This window comes from Parus major, chromosome 8, assembly GCF_001522545.3.
Source record: "Parus major isolate Abel chromosome 8, Parus_major1.1, whole genome shotgun sequence".
In the NCBI taxonomy this organism is placed as follows: Eukaryota; Metazoa; Chordata; class Aves; order Passeriformes; family Paridae; genus Parus; species Parus major.
The window spans coordinates 18,020,544-18,039,257 of record NC_031777.1 but is presented as its reverse complement, the minus strand read 5'-3'; the positions used below and the strand labels follow the sequence as shown (position 1 = coordinate 18,039,257).

The following is an 18,714-nucleotide window of genomic DNA, read 5'->3' as shown; positions in this document are numbered from 1 at the left end:
CTGTACTCTAACTTGTAGTTACTTCAATTTTAAAGTGTTTATTTTTTGTTTACTGTCAATTGCATTGGCCTACCCTTTGAACTCTGCAATTCTGTGTCTATCATAATTCAGGATTCTGGATGCTTTCCTGTTTTTCAAAGTCTGTAAGTTTTGGAGTTTGTCAACTGCAGCATGTACAGTGATGACACTGCCCAATTCCAGAACTCTAAGAGGCTTTACCTGTCATTACCAGCAGTCATCAAAAAGATTGCCAGTTACTAAAATGAGTTTTGAAGATTGATTTCAAATCATATTGGGCTTCAGTAGCCAGTTTGATTGTTGGCTCACTCTCTTCCCTGTCCCACAAAGACTATCCTGATATTTTTCCAAGTTTCTTTTTTTGAAGCCTGGTAAACTCCAGATATCAAGTCTAAATTTTATTTCCTTACTTGTTCCAGAGCTTCTTATATAAATTTACAGAATGACTGAAATAATTAGATTTGCAAATAGCAGCTGTCTCAGTGTAGGAGACTTCTTAGGAAGGTAGGATAAGCTTTTGTGGGCCCAGGAAGGGAGGAGTTTAGTGATGACAGTTAGTGACTTCTAACCAAAGTTCATTTATTTAATGAATTTCATCTTCAGTTACTGCAAGACTGGAAAATTTGCAATACTCACTGTGGTAGCTTTCAGTCCATGAAAGATGAAAAACAGCAATCATAATGGTTTTTGTGGTAAAAGGTGAGAGTTCTTATGCACTGGAGTTGCTGTCACCCTTGTACAAAATGCAGTTTATGAGCTCCTCTGTGTCTTGCTGGCCTCCAGAGATACATAGCTGCTTTGCTTATTTGGAAGTACTTCATTTTGTAAATTTAATTAAGTTTGAAAGTACTTAATAAATGCTTCCTTTTTTGCATCTCAAAGTGCAAAAAACAAAAAAAAAAAAAACCAAGCAAAAAAACCCAACCAAACAACTTCTCAGAGACTCAGCTGGATCTCCAGCAAAAATTCCAGATAAATTTGATAGGCATTGCTTTGTTCTGAAATAATAAGAGTGTTATCGATTAAATTACAAAGAGATTGAGAGTACTATACTTGACATTTCTCTCACTTACGCAGCACGATGTATGTTGGCACTTTGACTAACGGAAGTCAGCCCTTTCATAAAGAAGAACATCAAAAGTGCCATTTTGTATATCTGTGCATTTTTATTTTAAGCCTATTTTGGACTCAGGAATTCAATAGAAAACATTTTAAAGTGTTTTATTCTCTCTCTGTGTGTATTGATTGGACTTTGCAGCATTTGTTTATTTCAATAAGCCCATCTGTCCCTGAAAAAAATGTCCAGCTTTACACCAGTGCATGCAGAGCAGACATGCCAGTAGTGATCTTAGTTATTCCTATCTTTTTCTCCCCTGTCTCCTATTACTAATTCTAAGCAGGTACAGTATCAATATTGCTCTTTGGCAAGAAATAAGCACATGCATAGAAGTTCACAAACAGAATCAGCTGAAAGTCATTAATACTAATGGTGAAACCCAAGAATTCACCTCAGAATACATCTTTTGTTTACTCAGATAAATCCAGAATTGCAAATTACAGAAAATCGAGTATTTTGCCTAAAGATGTATAACATCTTTACAAAGGTTAGGAAAACTACTGCTCATTTTGAAAATATTGACCCCCTCTGGTTCCCCTGTAAAGTTATGGAATTGTTTCCTGAAGAAACACTAGATCAGATCAGCCAATATCATTCTCAAAATAATCATATGTAATTTTATTAAATTAAACTGAAAATCCAAAACTTTATATGAAACATACAAAGGCATTCTTCAGGATAATACTGTAATATTGAAAATGTAATAGCTGTGCAAATAGTTTTGATACACTTCCCTGGTATCAGCAGCTACTGTTACACAGATTGGTACATCTGTCATTTTCCAGGTCATTTTATGAAGCCAAGGGAGCATACTTCAAAGGCCACAGAGTATATGAAATAGGTTTTATTGCAAATAATTATTGAAAAGCTATTTACTGGCTGGGCCTCAGCTATATATCTTTCTGTAACTCCCTTAAAACTTCCTGGGGGAAAAATTGCTATAGTAATATAACTTTGTTAATTGGTTTCGGTTTATGTCTTCCATGTATGGTGGCAGGATGGATGTTTGTTTGAAACGCAATATGGCTGTCCCTGCATACTAGCTTGCTGTTTCGGGCTTAATCGATGATGCTGGAGAACATCTGAATGAGCTAATTGTTAATTTTTTCTTCTCTTTTCCTCTTGCTTACTGTGCTTTTGCTTCTTTTTTTCTAGATGTCTTTGCTTATTCCTTCTAGTCTGATTTCACAGTTAGAGACTAAGAAGTGGCAAAAGTTCTCAAGATTAACATTCAGGAAAACAAATAAAATAAAGTCTAAGGAGAAACAAAGGGTTCAAGCTGCTTTCTTTACAAGAAAGAAAAGCAGGGAAATGTCCGGGGCAAAGATGGGGGAGGGTTAATGATGACATATGCAAACCTATATAATTAATAGACTCAATTTTGTATTTCTAATTATCAATTAATATAATATGTATATGTGCACTTGCACATATATGATAAATAAATATGTTGCTTAAAGACCACCTTGATTAGCATTACACTTTTAGAAGAAGAAAGGGTGTATATAGCATGTATTAGTAAAGTAATTCATTATTTATTCAGGTTCACTAAGTGAAACTACATGCCAACATATCTGTATTCCCTCCTTAATCTACTAAAATGATTGATCCATGTTCATTTGTGTAACCGTAGAATCTCTCTCCTGCTAGGTTATCCTGTTGTCTGTTTCTCTTTATCCAATATAGTGCAGTTCTTATTCTCCCTATATTTAGCGTCTGTTACTAATTTAATCTTTTAGACTAATAGTCAATTTATGTTAATCTTCTTTCTTTTTTCCTTGCACTTTTTTATTTTTCTTCCGATGCTTAAAATAGAAGTGGAGCAAAAAGGTAAATAACGTATACAGTCCAAACCCCAGCTCCTTGTTATGTGCCTTATGGATGTTAACCTCTTCCCTTCCCCTCCCCACAACACTCTTATATTATGATAATCAGCAGGATCTCATAAGTACACCTCATAAAGAAGTCGACTGTTTGCAATAAAGTGACTTGGCTGCTTAAAGTAGGTGGCGGGGTATAGTGTCTGAAGTACTTGGGCTGGAGGGAAGACTCCCTTGCTTTTTTCTCTCCCTTTCTCTTTGTCTTTCTTTCCCTCTCTTTCTCTCACCCTTGGGTAAATTCTTGTTAATCAAGTGTCATCTTGCCTGGCTTCCAGAACCCTCTCCATAGCATGCCATGGTTACAGGGTTTCCTGGTCTGTTTCATTCATTGCTTTGGTTGTGTTTTGTTTTCTCTGCTCCTAATTGCTTTCTCTATATACCTGATGATTTGTTTTGTTCCTTTATTTTTAATCGAGGCACCTCCTTTTTCAGCCTCACCACTTCTTAAAGTTCTAAACAAGTCGATGCGATTTTTTTTTGGACTGAAATGACCTAGCACACTGCTGCACACCAGTTAAAAGCTCTGGAGCGTTAATGTGTACTCACTTAAAAGTCTGAAACGAAAATGCAAGAGTAGCTCTACATTTTCAGCTGTCTGTGTATGCCATTGAGCCTTGGTCTGTACTAGTGAAAACAGTTCCCATCCACTTTCCATACTGGTACAGCAAGAACATGGTAACTTTAAGAAAAGTGGATGATAAAGGGTGATAATTGCATTAATTATAACATAAGGTATAATCTAGTGCAAATTAAATTGATTTTTTTTTCTTCCTGACACAGTCATTATGATTTACCTACCTTTTTGGTTTTTTCTTTCTTTTCTTTTTTTTTTTTTTTTAAATTTTTTTATTATGAGACAGTCTTAATTTGACATAATTCTTGTCTTACTTCTCTCTGTGACTGTTAGTTTTTGTTTGCCCGGGGACGTTGAAAGCAATTGTGGACTCACCGTATTTATATGAAGCTGAACAAAAAGCAGGTGCTTGGTGCAAAGATCCTCTCCAGGCTGCAGATAAAATATACTTCATGCCATGGACTCCGTACCGCACGGATACTTTGATAGAATATGCTTCCTTGGAGGACTTCCAGAACGGACGCCAGCAGACGACGTACAAACTCCCAAACCGAGTGGATGGTACCGGATTTGTAGTGTATGACGGCGCTGTCTTTTTTAACAAGGAGAGAACTCGGAACATAGTAAAATTTGACTTGAGGACTAGAATTAAGAGTGGAGAGGCCATAATCAATTATGCTAATTACCACGACACCTCTCCATACCGGTGGGGAGGAAAGACTGATATTGACTTGGCAGTTGATGAAAATGGCTTGTGGGTAATTTATGCTACAGAACAGAACAACGGGATGATAGTAATTAGCCAGCTGAACCCCTACACTCTGCGCTTCGAAGCCACCTGGGAAACGACCTACGACAAGCGCGCAGCATCCAATGCTTTCATGATATGTGGTGTCCTGTACGTGGTGCGGTCAGTGTATCAGGACAACGAGAGTGAGACGGGCAGGAACGCCATCGATTACATCTACAACACCAGGTTAAGCAGAGGCGAGCACGTGGACGTTCCTTTCCCCAACCAGTACCAGTACATCGCCGCAGTGGATTACAACCCCAGAGACAACCAGCTCTATGTGTGGAATAACAACTTCATTCTGCGATACTCCTTGGAGTTTGGCCCACCTGATCCTGCCCAAGGTAAGAATTTATTTTTTTTCCCCTCATTTTTGATCTCTTTGTGTTTCCATTCAGAGAAATAAGTTGCGATATTTTTTGGTCTTAGATTTAGCTCATGGCAGATAGGCGAGGAAGGGATTTTTGCCTGCACTATGATGAGTTGAGCAGCATTACAGCAGTGCAAGACAAATCTGCAGAATCTGTGAAGTGAAATATAATTACTTTATTTGGTTTACAGGCTTATGCTTTTCTTTTTATATTTTTTATCTTTTTTTTATCTTATTCTTAAATACAAATGCATAGCTTTGCTGCGTTTGAGAATGAGTTGGGGAATTATTTACCTTATACCATCAGTCAGTTTGACTCCGATAGCTAAACTGAGCTGGAGTTGCTTCATGCTGAGCCAGAAGCATGTTCCCATCCGCTCAGTGTTACCTGCCTTCTGAATTGATTACAGCATACACGCAGACCTTTTAACTTCTTGGCGCCAGCAGTGCAGAGCAGTGTGTGCTGGGAGGTCCCAGAGGAGACGTATGGGGTTAATGTGCAATACCAAGCATAAGTATTTTTCCGCAGCCTTATTTTCACAGTTTCTAATGTCAGGTTAGACGAGATTGTCTGACATCTTTTTAGTGGATTTCTCAGTAAGCCCCTTACAATTTCATTCCAGCTCGCTAGAAGTTAGTGCTACTTCCTAAAAGGAAAGATACTAACTGTCAAAAGGGAAAAGAAAAATTGAGGTCTTTATGTGTCAGAAATCCCTAAAAATGACATGAACAGGCACAGCCACATATTAACATCTACAGAAGAGAGTAAATACCAGGAGAAATGCTCTGTGGCAGAAGATGTATGCAGCAAAAGCTGCTTTAGCAATGAGGGTAATACTTCACTTCTCTCATCTAACTGCTATGCATGTTTAGCAGCTGTTTTTTTCTACTTCTAGAAAGTAGTAATAATGACTGCTCCACATGAAAAGTAGCTGTCCTGCTTCAGTGAAGCTGATTCATGCACAGCAGTGCAGGCTGTAATATGCACACAATTATAGCAACACACATACAGCTTTTCCAGGTACAAAGCCGCATAGGAGGCTGCAGAACAGGGTGGTGTAGAACCAACATGTTAGTGATCTCCAAAGCCATGGGTGATCCAGTCTCCTGTAGAGCCCCCTGGCAATACCTGGCCAGGCTCAGGCAGGTTCCAGGTGTTTGGGGAACTGGCCAGCTTTGCTCTTGGTACATCGAGCAAGTCTATTCCTCAAGGAGGCTTTGGGGCTGCTCTTAGCAGAGGCATAAACCACCTATGTAATTAAAAAAAAAAATAAAAAAAAATTAAAGCTTTCATTTTCATACATTCTTATGCATGCCACTTCTCATGCAGTTCAACTGAGACAGAGATGCATTTTAAATACTCCAAAGCTTTAAGAGTAAGAGGAGAAAATGGAGGTGCAGGCTCTAAGTAGCTTTTGCAGTTCAGGCAGCTGTTGTGAATGTGAAAACAGCTAATCTCTGTCATTGCGTAGAAGGAAAGGTGTAAAGGAAAAGCAGGGGCAGAAAAGGTTTTGTGGAATCCTTCCTTCACTTTAATAAACCTCGAAAGGTCTCCAGTAATACATTTCATAATGTTTTTATTACGAGAGAGTCTTCAAGATCTTAAATTATAGTGTATGTGCTGTCCACATCTGCTATCAAAACTGGATTTGGACATCCACCATCATCCTTTTCTCTTCCTGGGTTCCTTGCTGGCATGCAAGGCAGGAGCAGAAATAGTTTATTCCAACCAGACCTAGGCAAGAATGGGTCCAGGGCACGCTGCAGGGTGCTTGCCTCTGAGCTATTTGCCCATTCACCCATGAAGACAGAAAAGGAATATGTGAGTAAGTTATGAGTTTGGGTTTTAAATGCATTAGGACGTCAGTAAATATCTTTTGATTCTGGTCTTTTTTAAATATAGAAACCAAATGAAGACACTAATTTTATTTAAGCATGTGATGCATATATTCACACATAGTGTTTTTCCTTAGATAAAGCCAATACCCAATATTTTAATTTTGTATGGGTACGTACATTGCAGATCTAAGAATATGTTTCAGGTCATTTCCTCTTTTGCCTAAGCCAATTGCCTGTAGTTAGAAACTACTAAATGGAAGGAAAAATTATCTAACATAATTGTCCTTGAGATGTACTGCTATAAAAGCAAGGAGAAATTCTTTACAGAATCTACTTCTATATTTATTTCTATTATATTTCCACTTCCTCTTTGTTTCAACAAAAATTCTCTATAAATTGCAGCTCAGTCCTTTGTTATATAAAGGACCTGTATGTGTAATACACATTTGGATTTTTTATCTCATACGAAATTTTTCATCTCATATGGAATTAGATCAGCTTTTAAGTACGCTTGATGAAGGGCATTTTCATGCTTCTTTTATTCTAATTTGGTTTGGGGTTTTTGTGATCAACTCAGATTTCTTAATCATCTACTCAACAACATAGGAGTTACGATAACATTCTGTAAGTCACCTAACACAAGAACTTTCTTTTAGTGTCCTTTGCAACAGTACTTTAATATCAAGTATTTAATGGTGTCACAAGGTCAGCGTCTCAAAATTGGAAGTCATGGCCCTTTCTTTTTCAATGGTTAACTTGGGACCATCGTGGAAAACTCAGTAATCTGTGCTCCCTCCATTGCCAAGTGAGAAATAATGATAGATAAGACTCACACTGATTTTTATCTTTTTCCCCTCTATATCTGTCACCCCAGGACACTTGGCTATCAGTTTTTGTCTACACCACAATGTCCAGCTACCAAGTGCTTCAAAAACACCAGTCTTTTTTCCTACATGAAAGATGAATTTGTCATACTTGAGTAGCACTTTCCTTTCAAATTTGCTCCCAGGGCCAAAGCCTGGGCTCATCCATGTCCTGAAACTCCTCATTTTGTCTTCTCTGTTGTCTCCTACATTTTTAAATCTCCCTGTTGAATCCTCTGAAATACCACTGTAATTAACCTAATGTTGACCTTGATCTTGCTGCAAACCTACACCATTTTCTCTTCTTGCAATTTGCCCTGTATCCTTATTTTCTTAGTCTTCAGGAGAAACTCTTCAGATTTCTAAAACTGTGGATGCTGGAGACAGACTACTGCTTTAGTAGTGAGATAGTGGGGTCTGCTGCCCTTAGAACTCCTCCCTTAACCTCATTCTTTTTATGTTATTTTTCTTCTTGCTTCTCTCGGAAATTGTAGTACACAGATGTAATAGAATGACGGAAAGATCATTCAGTCCAACCATAAAGCTCACCGTGCCGATTCCACCACTGAGCCATGGCCCTGAGCTCCACGTCTGCACACCTGATGCTGAGCAAATGCCCCAACTTGCATTTGCAAGGGGTCCTCCTGTTTCTGCAGTGCTTGTGTCTGCCAAGACGGTGCATTTGCAAGGTGTCTGCCAAGACAGTGCTACGTGTAAAACATTCAGCCTGCAGCTGGTGTGTCTCTGGCATAGATGTAGAGATGGTTTTCAGAGCTACAGCTGTCAAGTACAGCTCAGATGCTGCAGAACAGCATGTTTTCTAAGATTAAGTGTAAAAAGCATTTTTAAATCTAAACCCCTAATTTAAAAATGAAATAAAATACATCAGGCCTTGCAAACAGCCACTGAAAAATTTGAGACAAACCAGTTTTTATATCGTTGGTAAATTTAGTGAGTATATCCAATTACATTCTTTCTACAGGAGGTACCAAGGGTCCAAATGAATCCTTGCTGAAACAGGAATTTTTAAAGGAATTTTAAGTTAAAAGACCAGGAAGAATGAGACAATTTTCCCTCTAAAAAGTGAATATGAGCATTACATTGTAAGGTTTCCTTGGTAACAAAAAGAAGATAAATCCTTTTGTTCTCTGTTAGTGCATTACGGAGAGGTTTCATCTACACTCATCCCAATTTGTGCTAACTGTTCAAACTGGAGTTGGCTCCCCTTTTGTGCCATGATACCCATCATTAAGTATTATTGGATCACTGCAGGAAGAGATGGATGTTGCGAGTGTGGACACAACAGAAATTCAGAGAGTAGCATCACCAAGGGCTTGAAGTAATAGGAAACTAGTGCAATACCAAGAATCTACAAGAAAGTCATGCAACAAATTAAGTAAATTAGGTCTGTACTAGTGTATCAAATCTGATAAACTACAGATGAATGAAAGAGTGGTCGTACAAGTAAAAACAATATAATGGGGACCAGATAGCATATTTCTTAACCACAGGTATTTTGCTATTTTTTTTGTCACATGTTACCATTTTCAAGGCATAAATTTACAAATGGCTTTGTAAACAGTTCACTTTCAATTGAATGGGATTTGGCAGGGTTAACAGAATACTGGCTAACATAATAGCTGCAGTCACCTGTAGGTAATTAGGTGACTCTTAGTACCTTCTCTACTATTCACCGAAGCACAAAAACAGGTACAGAGCAGTAATGAGCAGAAGGCAGGAAAACTGTGATTTTCACAGGTTTCTGATCTCTGCTGCTATACACAGCAGCTCCATTTATGACACTTTTTGAGAATAAAGGTGGGCACATCGATTGTCATGTGTCCAAATAAATTGAAATACCTGACCCATAAGAATATACATTTAACTGATAAATCCATGCAGCTGATTTCTCAAATGACCTGGATGCCAGAGAGGAGAATGAAACCATTTTCAGAAGTGGCACATGATTTGGGCATTACAATTAATACAATTGTAAATCTAAGGTTACAGTTATAATTTGGGTGGGGATATTTTTCATTTAGCTTGATTTATTTATTTTTTTTTCCAACTTATTTTATGCCTGCCTAGAATAGAAACCTGTTGGCAAGGAATACTAGATAGCTTATGTGCCTTCTCTAAATCTGCTCTTCGCTGTTAGTTGGGGAAAGAAAGTTACTATTCTCCTGCTGTCCTACAGCAATTGTGTTAAGTTTTTTATAGACATCACACTGCTAAACAGGTGTTAAGTTTTACTCCAGTGGTGTCTTCATTTTTAGTAACAGATAGGATACCTAACTGTTTAAATCAGCTGTTAGGAACTGCATGAAACAAATGTAAATTAATTACACCTCCATTTGATTCTTTGGATTTACTTCTTATTGCTCTTTTCTCTTATTTTCTTAATTTTAATGACTGCCTTCATCTGATAACAACAAGAACCTATTCTTAATTTAAAAAAAGCAGGCAGAAGAGGTTTTAATTTTCTCCTTAGCATATCAAGCATAGTCAAAAAGTCAAAATAGAATCTCACATTGTAAAAGTGGCTTTTTTGGAGTTGGACAAAAACTACATATCTTCACCCCCTCTGCTTAGAACAATAGGTTAATCACCTTGACATGGAGTTTGTTCTTCTTCTCAGTTGCAGCCTATTAATCATCACTGCCATTATCTGGTATTGGCAAAGTGCTCTGCAAGGCAGAGCCTGCAGATGCCACCGCCCTCAGCTCTCAGTGACACATCAGGTGGTGGCAGCTGTCATGTGTCTTCTTGCAGCTCAGGAGAATGGCCGAGCAGATTAAGTTCCCGCAGGTCATTAAAGACAAAATGACCTGCCTTCTGAAAGCTAGATATATTCCTTGAAGTGATGTGTTTCTTATTTTTCAACCACCTTCTTTCCCAGACTTCCAGCACTGTCTGAAGTTTCCTGGTGCACTCTTAAATATGCTGACTTCTTTTTTTTAAAATTTGATTAAAGAGAAAACCTCTTAGAAGTTATCTGCAGGTTTTTTCAGGTTTTTTTTTTTTCGAGAGAGGTGCTTTAAAGTCTTTCTCTTACAATGTGAGATTACTAATATGTTTCTAAGTATGTTGTACTACCATGCTATGCAGGTCATTTTTCAATCATGGGTGATAGGCTTCAAAATTGATTTTAATGGATAGCATAAAAATTGTACTAACTAAAGTTGTGTAATGACAGCAGAATTATTTTAGCTCAGGGTGCAACACCAGATATTTTCTGAAAATTGTTACCTCACCACTAAGCTTCAAAGTGTTTTATGAATTCTGACTCTGATATTTTGTTCCACATACAAAACTGTCCTAAACATTACAGGGTTGGAGTAGTAATTGCAATAATGCTAATACAGATTTTGATGTTAAAGTATGTATTAATTAGCAGAGTGTATTAGGGGATGGATTGTAATAATTGGCTGTCCCCTGAATCACTCTCCGTCCCCAGGATCTCCCTGTTCCTGAGGACCTGATTCAGCAGGCCTTGCCTGACGCTTGTGCAAGTGATTGCAAATGCTTTTGACAAATGTTAATTGGAGAAGCACTAGAAGGCTGGATGCATTGTAATCAAAAGCAAATTAGAGCAGTTTCACAAGATGTCAGGCAAGCACTTGCAGAACAGATCTGAAGGTTTCAGCAGTAGCTGGGTACACCACAAGTTCAGCCCAATTACAGAGGCTGTGTTCAAGCAGCCAAGAATGAGACTGAAGAGAAGACAGGCTCTGCAGAAGTCTGTGAGCAGGAGAGGGATGATAGGCATGTCTTTGTCTTTAGTCTTGAAAAACAGATCATAATGCTCAAAACTTCATTCTAAATTCATGTGAAAATAAAAAATAAATTAATATTTTAAATCTCCAATATAAGTGAAACATAATTGAAAAAGGGTTTTTGAGAAAATTGTTATTTGCCAAACTGCTGAAGTTTAGTATTATGCAAAACACCAACTTACAAAACAACTGCTGAAAAAAGTGAGACTGCTCTTCTTTTGGTTTTATGTTATTTATGACTTAATTTAGAGAAGCTGCATTGTCCAGTAAGTCGGAGTTCAAGGGCCTAGCAGAACAAGAAAAAAAAAAAGAGAAAGAAGAAAGGCAAAAATATTTTTCATGAGCTTATTTGCACTCAGCACAAGCATCTGTACTTTTTTGTGCCTGTACAGCATTTTGAACACTGATGGATATTTGGAAATAGTGATAACCATTGCACTTGCTTTGCTCACTTGCATTGCTTCTCAGTATACATGTGAAGGTGTTGCACAGCCATTCCAGACTCCACTAGCATTAACTTACCTTATGTCTCCAAAGCCTGAAAGCCCTGGCATGGCTTGGGCTGTACCTCAGCACTTCCAGCCACAAGTTCCTGCTGGGGGTCAGTGGCAGGAGCAGCTGCACATCCTGAGCAGGAGGGATTTGGCCTAAGCCTGTCCTAGTGTTTCATAAAAGATGAAAACTTGCTCCTTGACACTGGCTTGTATGAATTGTGTCTTCATACCTGCTTTATCAAAAAAGAATGTTAAGGCCCCAAATGTTCAAAGAGGAGAACGCCTGTACCTGCTGGGTTCTGCCTCTGTTTGGAGCTAATGGGGCATGCAGCTCTCTCAAGCAGAATGACTGCTGGGTAGGAAGATGTTATCATAATTATTGCCCTGGAAGGTGTGTACTGGGTGACTTGAAGTTTTGGGGTCTGTTTTTCAAAAACGGTCTCGTTAGTTACAGCCCGCTGCCTTTGTTGTTAAAGCTGGACTACATTGTTCACGGCACACTGATTCAAATGATTCTATCTATTGAGTTGTTCCTGCTGCAAATGTGATTAAGTAATCTTTAATTGCTTTGAGTGTGTTTGTTATGTACTGATAACTCACTAGTATGCTTTTCAGCTTTTAGAAATGTAACTATCAATTTTTATTTCAGAAGGGATTATTTCAGAATGTGCTGAAACGTCATAACAGTATGAGCTGGGAGTAAAAAGAAAAAAAAACAAACTCAAAATAAAGTCAAAGTTATATCTTAAGCACCCAGAATAGCAATAAGTGTAATATTAAGATAAAGGAAAGGAGACACCAGAGAATCCTTGAAAGCTACATAAATAACTTTTAAATAACTTTTTTTATATATAATTCTGAAGTAATTTACTTTATTATTACTCTGATTTTTCCCTGTTCAGTGCCTACCACAGCAGTGACGATAACTTCTTCAGCAGAGCTTTACAAAACCACAGTGTCAACCACTAGCACTACGTCACAGAGAGGTCCCGTAAGCACAACATCGGCTGGAGGAACAAAGGAAGGAAGCAGAGGACCCAAACCACCACCACCCATTTCCACAACCAGAATTCCTCCCGTGACAAGTTTCTTCCCTTTGCCAGAGAGATTCTGTGAACCAACTGAGGCCAGGGGGATTAGCTGGCCTCAAACACAAAGAGGAATGATGGTTGAACGCCCTTGCCCCAAAGGAACACGAGGTATTGCCTTTAAAAATATATCCTGATTTCAAGCAGACATTTCAAATGCAATGTGCAGCTCTCTCACGATGAATATCTTTTTAATCTCAGGCTGTCTATCACATGATTTTTTGTTACCCAGAGAGTGAAGTATCTACAGGCAATGGTCAAGTTATAATCTGCAAACATCATTTGAGCATAGCCACAGAATTACCTTGCGCTTGCACTTTTGTGAATCCAGGTCAAATTTTGGGGCCTTGCTTGAGGACTGCTGTGAAATATGCTTACAGCTGCCTTTTTCATTATGAACTCACCTCTGGATGAGCTCCAGGAAAAATCAAGGGCTTTTTGTTTGTTTGCAGAAAACGTCTGGTACTTTTCACTGACTTTTTTTATTGCTCTTTGTAATCTACATTATTTCCTTACGTTTTTGTCAATTATTGTCAAGTACTACCATTAGCAGCATTCAGAATTGAATGTTGTTTAGGAGCACAGTGAAGCCAATTTCCTGAATGCATGCAGAAAAATGGTCTCCATTTCACTGTAGCTTTCTACATCTGTTGTAGGAACTGCTTCGTATCTCTGCGTGGTCTTAACAGGAATGTGGAACCCCAAAGGCCCTGATCTTAGCAACTGTACCTCACACTGGGTAAATCAGCTGGCTCAGAAGGTTGGTTGAAACCTTTTAATCTAGTGTACACTGGTGATTAAGGATTTTAACTCTGAGCATTAATATTTCAGTTTGTTGAAGTTGTCTTTATTACTCTGTGTTCATTAAAAGTAGGAGTTGTGTGTACTCCATGTGCAAAGCACTGGCCAACAGTTAGGCTTTTATGTGTGTATTAGTATGCCCTCTCTAAAATTCTTGTATTGAATTTGTGATTACATGTTCTCATCACTATTTAAAACAAAGTAGCTTTGTTTGTTTTCAAAAACCAAAAGTAATATTTGCTTAAAAAATCAAATACTATACAACACACAGCAAAACCTGTGGTATACAGCATGGGTTTTTTGTTCAGTAAAAATTACACTGTTATAAATAGATTTTTGCCTGAGTGCATTGATAACAGTATGATTAGACCACAGAACCACTTTCTGTGTTTTCCTTCCCTACTGAGATTTACAAAGTTTATGAAAACTGGATAATTTGTTATCAGTACAAGGCTACTTGACTTTCAAATGCCTCAAGCACTGGTATGAACAAACAGATTTCTTACTGTCTGATAATGGCAGTAAAATAAAAGTGAGGATGAATAGAAGATCGAGCCCAAAAGTCCCACTCAGATTTCTGGTTTTGATGGCTGTTAAGAACTGCTTTTGTGTGTCACGGATCTAAGAACCTTTAATCTTCTGAGATAAAGAGAACGTTATTGGTCTCAATTAGTTACAGATTTCAATGCGTGTGCAAATGGTTATTTCACCACAACAAAGGTACACAGGGAATTGGAATTAGGAGCCGCAAGCAGAACAAGGGACCCTGCTGAGATAATATAAACTGTCATTTCAGATCAGAAGTGGAGAAAATGCTGCTAGTCTGGCCAATGAACTGGCTAAACACACCAAAGGACCGGTCTTTGCTGGCGATGTTAGCTCATCAGTGAGGCTGATGGAACAGCTCGTGGACATTTTGGATGCTCAGCTTCAGGAACTACGGCCCAGTGAAAAAGACTCCGCTGGAAGGAGTTATAACAAGGTACACACCTCCCACCACCTCCTCCTGCTGGGATAACAATTGCTCTTGGGTTTGCTGGTTTTTTCCTTTCAGAAATATTAATCTATACTTTGTTCCTGCATGTGTGTCGTTCTGGAATAAGCATATGAGAGAAAACAGCAGTAAATACACAGTGGAAAGTTGTAATTACCTTCTTTAGGGAATAAGATATAATTCACAATAGCTGACTGGTCCTAAAATACATAGCTGTGTCCCATTTTAAAATCTGGAATGCATTATAACTAGTGTGAGGGAAATGAGTATTAGCTCTCAGAAATTCTGTAACAAATCAGCATGTTTATCCAGTGATCCTTTTAACCCTGAACATGTAATAAAATCAGTGGAATTCTGCATAGGTGCAGGGTTTTATTTTAATCCAACTTCCTGCAGAATAATAGCACTTTCTTAGACTTCTAAAGACACCAACATGACTTATAATTGATCTTTATAAAAATGCCTCACTACACATATCTAAGACATGAATTAATGTTTTCTCTGGAAACATGTTCCAAGAAACATTGCAGAGAAAATGTGTCTTTGTGGTTTAAATACAAATTACAGTGTTATTACCTTTCCTCTTTTTCTCAGAGGAAATGCTGTATTTCTCAGCCTCTTCCTTGTGTAAGCCTAGTCAGCAAGCCACAAATGAAATATTTTTTCATCCTTCTTTAGAGAGATCCGTGCACTTTTCTGTTATTTTGGCAATAGTTTTATTTACAGTCCCTAGATGCCCTTAAAGTACTTTTCCCAGACACAGATCAAGTGCCCACACATGCATTTTTTCCTTTGACCTTTTCAGACAAATCCCACAATTTGGGCAAAAGATATCTAGACACCTGAGTAAAGGTTGCTGTGCTGCTCTTGGCTGGGGTAGAGTTAATTTTCCTCACAGTGGCTAGTATGGGGCTACGTTTTGGATTTGTGCTGAAATCGATCTTTCTTTGATAATATAAAGATGTTTTTGTTAATGCTGAGCAGCACTTCCACAGCATTTTCTTCTTCTTTTCGTACTGCCACACTGACAAGGAATTTGGGAGTGCGTGGGAATTTGGGAGGGGACACAGCTGGGACCTCTGAGCCCAACTGACCAAAGGGGTATTCCAGACCATGTGACATCATATTCAGCATATAAAGCTGGTGGGAATTAGGAAGAAGTGGGGGATTTTGAAGTTACGGTGTTCTCCTCCCAGGCAACCATTACATGTGATGGAGCTTGGCTTTTCTGGGAATGGCTGAACACCTGCCTACCCATGGGAAGCAGTGAATTAATTCCCTGGTTTATTTTATTTTCATGCACAGCTTTTGTTTTACCCACTGAACTGTGTTTATCTCAACTCATGGATTTTCTCAGTTTTACCCTTGTGATTCTTTCCCCAGTCCTGCTGGTGAGCAAATGAGCAAGCAGCTGTGTGGTACTTGGTTGCCAGCTGGGCATAAACCACAGTTGGGCAAAAACATTTCCTGTGTGATGTTCTTTCATAGTCATCAAGGACAGAAGCTAGATTAATGTCCAGGCTATCATTCAAAATCAGGATTTGAAACACCAGAGTATTTTTTTTTCTCTTTCTGAAGTTTTCCAGAATCTTTCTAACTTCTGATTTTCTTTTTCCTTATTAAAAAGCTCCAAAAACGAGAGAAGACGTGCAGGGCTTACCTTAAGGTATATCTCCTGTGCTGTCACCCTGCTTTCTCCCTGCTTCAGCAACCTGCCACGCTTTATCATCTTGCTGCATGATCCTATGTATTTCAGTCTTTGATAAATGTGTATTGTGCCCCATATCAACTTTACAAATGTTGGCTTTGCACAGGTATAACACTAAGAAAAAAACAAAAAAGATCAAAGTTCATACTTCTTGTACCTTAACTTGTTCAAAACTAAAAGAGCAGAAGGGGTAATTATCTGAATTGGAAGTAGCATGTCTCTTAGAATAAAATTTTGGGTAGAGGGAAAAAGCTTGCAACTCAAAGAAATTAGTTCATCTTGGTAGAATTTTATATCAAAGACTGTTTAGAGTTAATTTGCTTGCAAGAAAAATGTATGTTATATAGCTTGCTTTGTGTCTAGTCTTATGCCTGGTAAAATCACTCTTTCTTACAGTTCTAAGAATTGTTACAATTCAGTGACTTGAGGATACAATGCAAAGACAAACATTTCTCTAACTTCACTAGTCAAATGTCTGCCACATGTCCCATTAACCAGGCTATATAGGAGGCATGTAACACATTGCTACCTGATTTCCAGTTCCTTTCATCAGCTGTAGAATGGTTGCCTGTTGTGGCCAGCTCCTTTTCTGCAGTACAATGCCAGTAATGCCACCTCGCTCCTATGAAAAGGAGAAAAAAGTCCTAGAACAGACGTGTCTGGCTCTGAAAGATTTTCTTGTGCATTTTTTCAAAACTTCTTTTAAAATACTGATTTTTTTAACTTATACCCTCTGAGATGAAATGTAAGAATTATTTTTGGAAAGAATTTCGAAATACTTTACAGCGTAATAAAAAAATTCAGACTCTTACGGAAAAGAGATTTCTCTATACAGGGCACTTCTGTCTTTTATCCTAAAGCCCTGGAAGTGGATGGGAGATATCCAGTTATACAGAAATTTGACAAAAAAGACAAAGATCTGGAGAGAAAGTCACTTCTCAAGTAATAATAGCTGTAATAGGTTTTTATTAGAAAATATTTTTTAATAGGAAAGGGTAATCCAGCAGATGTGGTTTGGGTAGTGTGGCTTTTTCTATTTCCTTTTCATTAGTAAACAGGATGGTGAGAGCAGTAATGGGGCTGCTCCGACAGCTGTGCCACAGGGACTGTGGGGTCTTTCCCACCCATTTGCCTTTGTCTGAGGGGAGGAGCCCTTCAGAAATATTACTGGGCAGGTGCTGATTTTCCAGAAGGAGAATGCAGTTAGGTTATCCCATAATAAACGAAAAGCGTATCATATCAATGAATGCCTACCGTCACTGCTATATGGCGATACATGAGAAACCAGAGCAGAACCTTAATTTCCAACTGGTGTCATTTTCTGAATGTCTCAAATGGGCTTCTCTGCTTAGATAAGACTAATAAACCTCTTGAAATTACAAATCAAAAGCTGACTTACACTATGCAAATGAAGCAAGTTCCCACTTTGTGACAGAGAATTCATTTGTACCTCAGATTAGAGGCTCCGATCTGTATTTCTTAGTGACTAATGAATCTGGCCTCTGCAGACCAATTTCTGTTCCACTCTAGTTCATGGCTGCAGCGTTTTGACTATTCTGTCTCCCATTAGAGAAAGAAAAAAGGCTTTAATGCCGCTTCGAAGTATCTTCCACCTGCCAGGAAGGTCGTGGTGGCTCACAATGCAGACAGAAAGAGGATATTAAAATGGATTAGGCTAATTAATCCTGCTCTGACAATAGCCTTGACCAAGTTTTCCCATTCATTTGTTTGCACAATATAGTACTCCAGACTGACATCTTTCTGTTTGTATAATGTGTTCTGTTTCCATTTCCAATGCTTTTAAATTGATCAAACAAATTATATATATGCTTAATGACACATTAGGAATAGGTAAATGGGACAGAGTAAACAGGGTGTTAGAGCAGTGCCTGGTGTACTCGGTGCACAGCAGCGTTATGCATTAATGTAAAAGCCTGCCTTCAATTGATTACCTGATTACTCTGATTGGATTATTTTGTAAAGTAATGTAATCATGTCACTGAATTATTCTTCTTCTTTATTTATTATTACCTTATATGCAGCTCAGTGAACCTTAAAGCATGATGATAGAGTTTTTACAAGTAAGACTTTTTAAAATAGCAGCTTTTATTCAGCTTTACCGTTTTGCCATCACTGATAACAGGAATGGTCAGTGGACATCTTGTTTGCTCTATTGATTTCCTTTTCTAACTGACCTTTGTGCAGGAATGGGAGTTTGTAATCCTTCTAAGTATCTATGAACAGGTACAGGAACAGGAGGGGGAGTGAGAGTGGCCAGAGCTAATTTATATCCACTGAGTCAGCTTCATTTCATGCCTCCTGTAATAAAGAAGGTCTATTTGTCATAGACAAGTAGTTTATAGTGCTATGCTTGGACTAGTGGGGCTCACTTTCCAGAGGAG

At 38.3% G+C, this 18,714-nt stretch overlaps 1 protein-coding gene across 19 annotated transcripts in view; it reads left to right on the top strand.

Moving 5' to 3' along the window:
• ADGRL2 (adhesion G protein-coupled receptor L2) overlaps nt 1-18,714 on the top strand; it is a 159,258-nt gene that overhangs the window by 107,820 nt on the left and 32,724 nt on the right. For 13 of the 19 annotated variants that reach the window (XM_033516334.1, XM_033516333.1, XM_033516331.1 and 10 more), the window contains exons 5-10: nt 2,951-2,965; nt 3,923-4,723; nt 12,624-12,920; nt 13,466-13,569; nt 14,407-14,592; nt 16,232-16,270. In XM_033516334.1, the coding sequence (XP_033372225.1) occupies nt 2,951-2,965; nt 3,923-4,723; nt 12,624-12,920; nt 13,466-13,569; nt 14,407-14,592; nt 16,232-16,270 (1,442 nt within the window). The remainder of the gene's footprint in view (nt 1-2,950; nt 2,966-3,922; nt 4,724-12,623; nt 12,921-13,465; nt 13,570-14,406; nt 14,593-16,231; nt 16,271-18,714) is intronic. The other 6 variants (XM_033516332.1, XM_033516336.1, XM_015636405.2 and 3 more) reach the window with 2 other exon arrangements.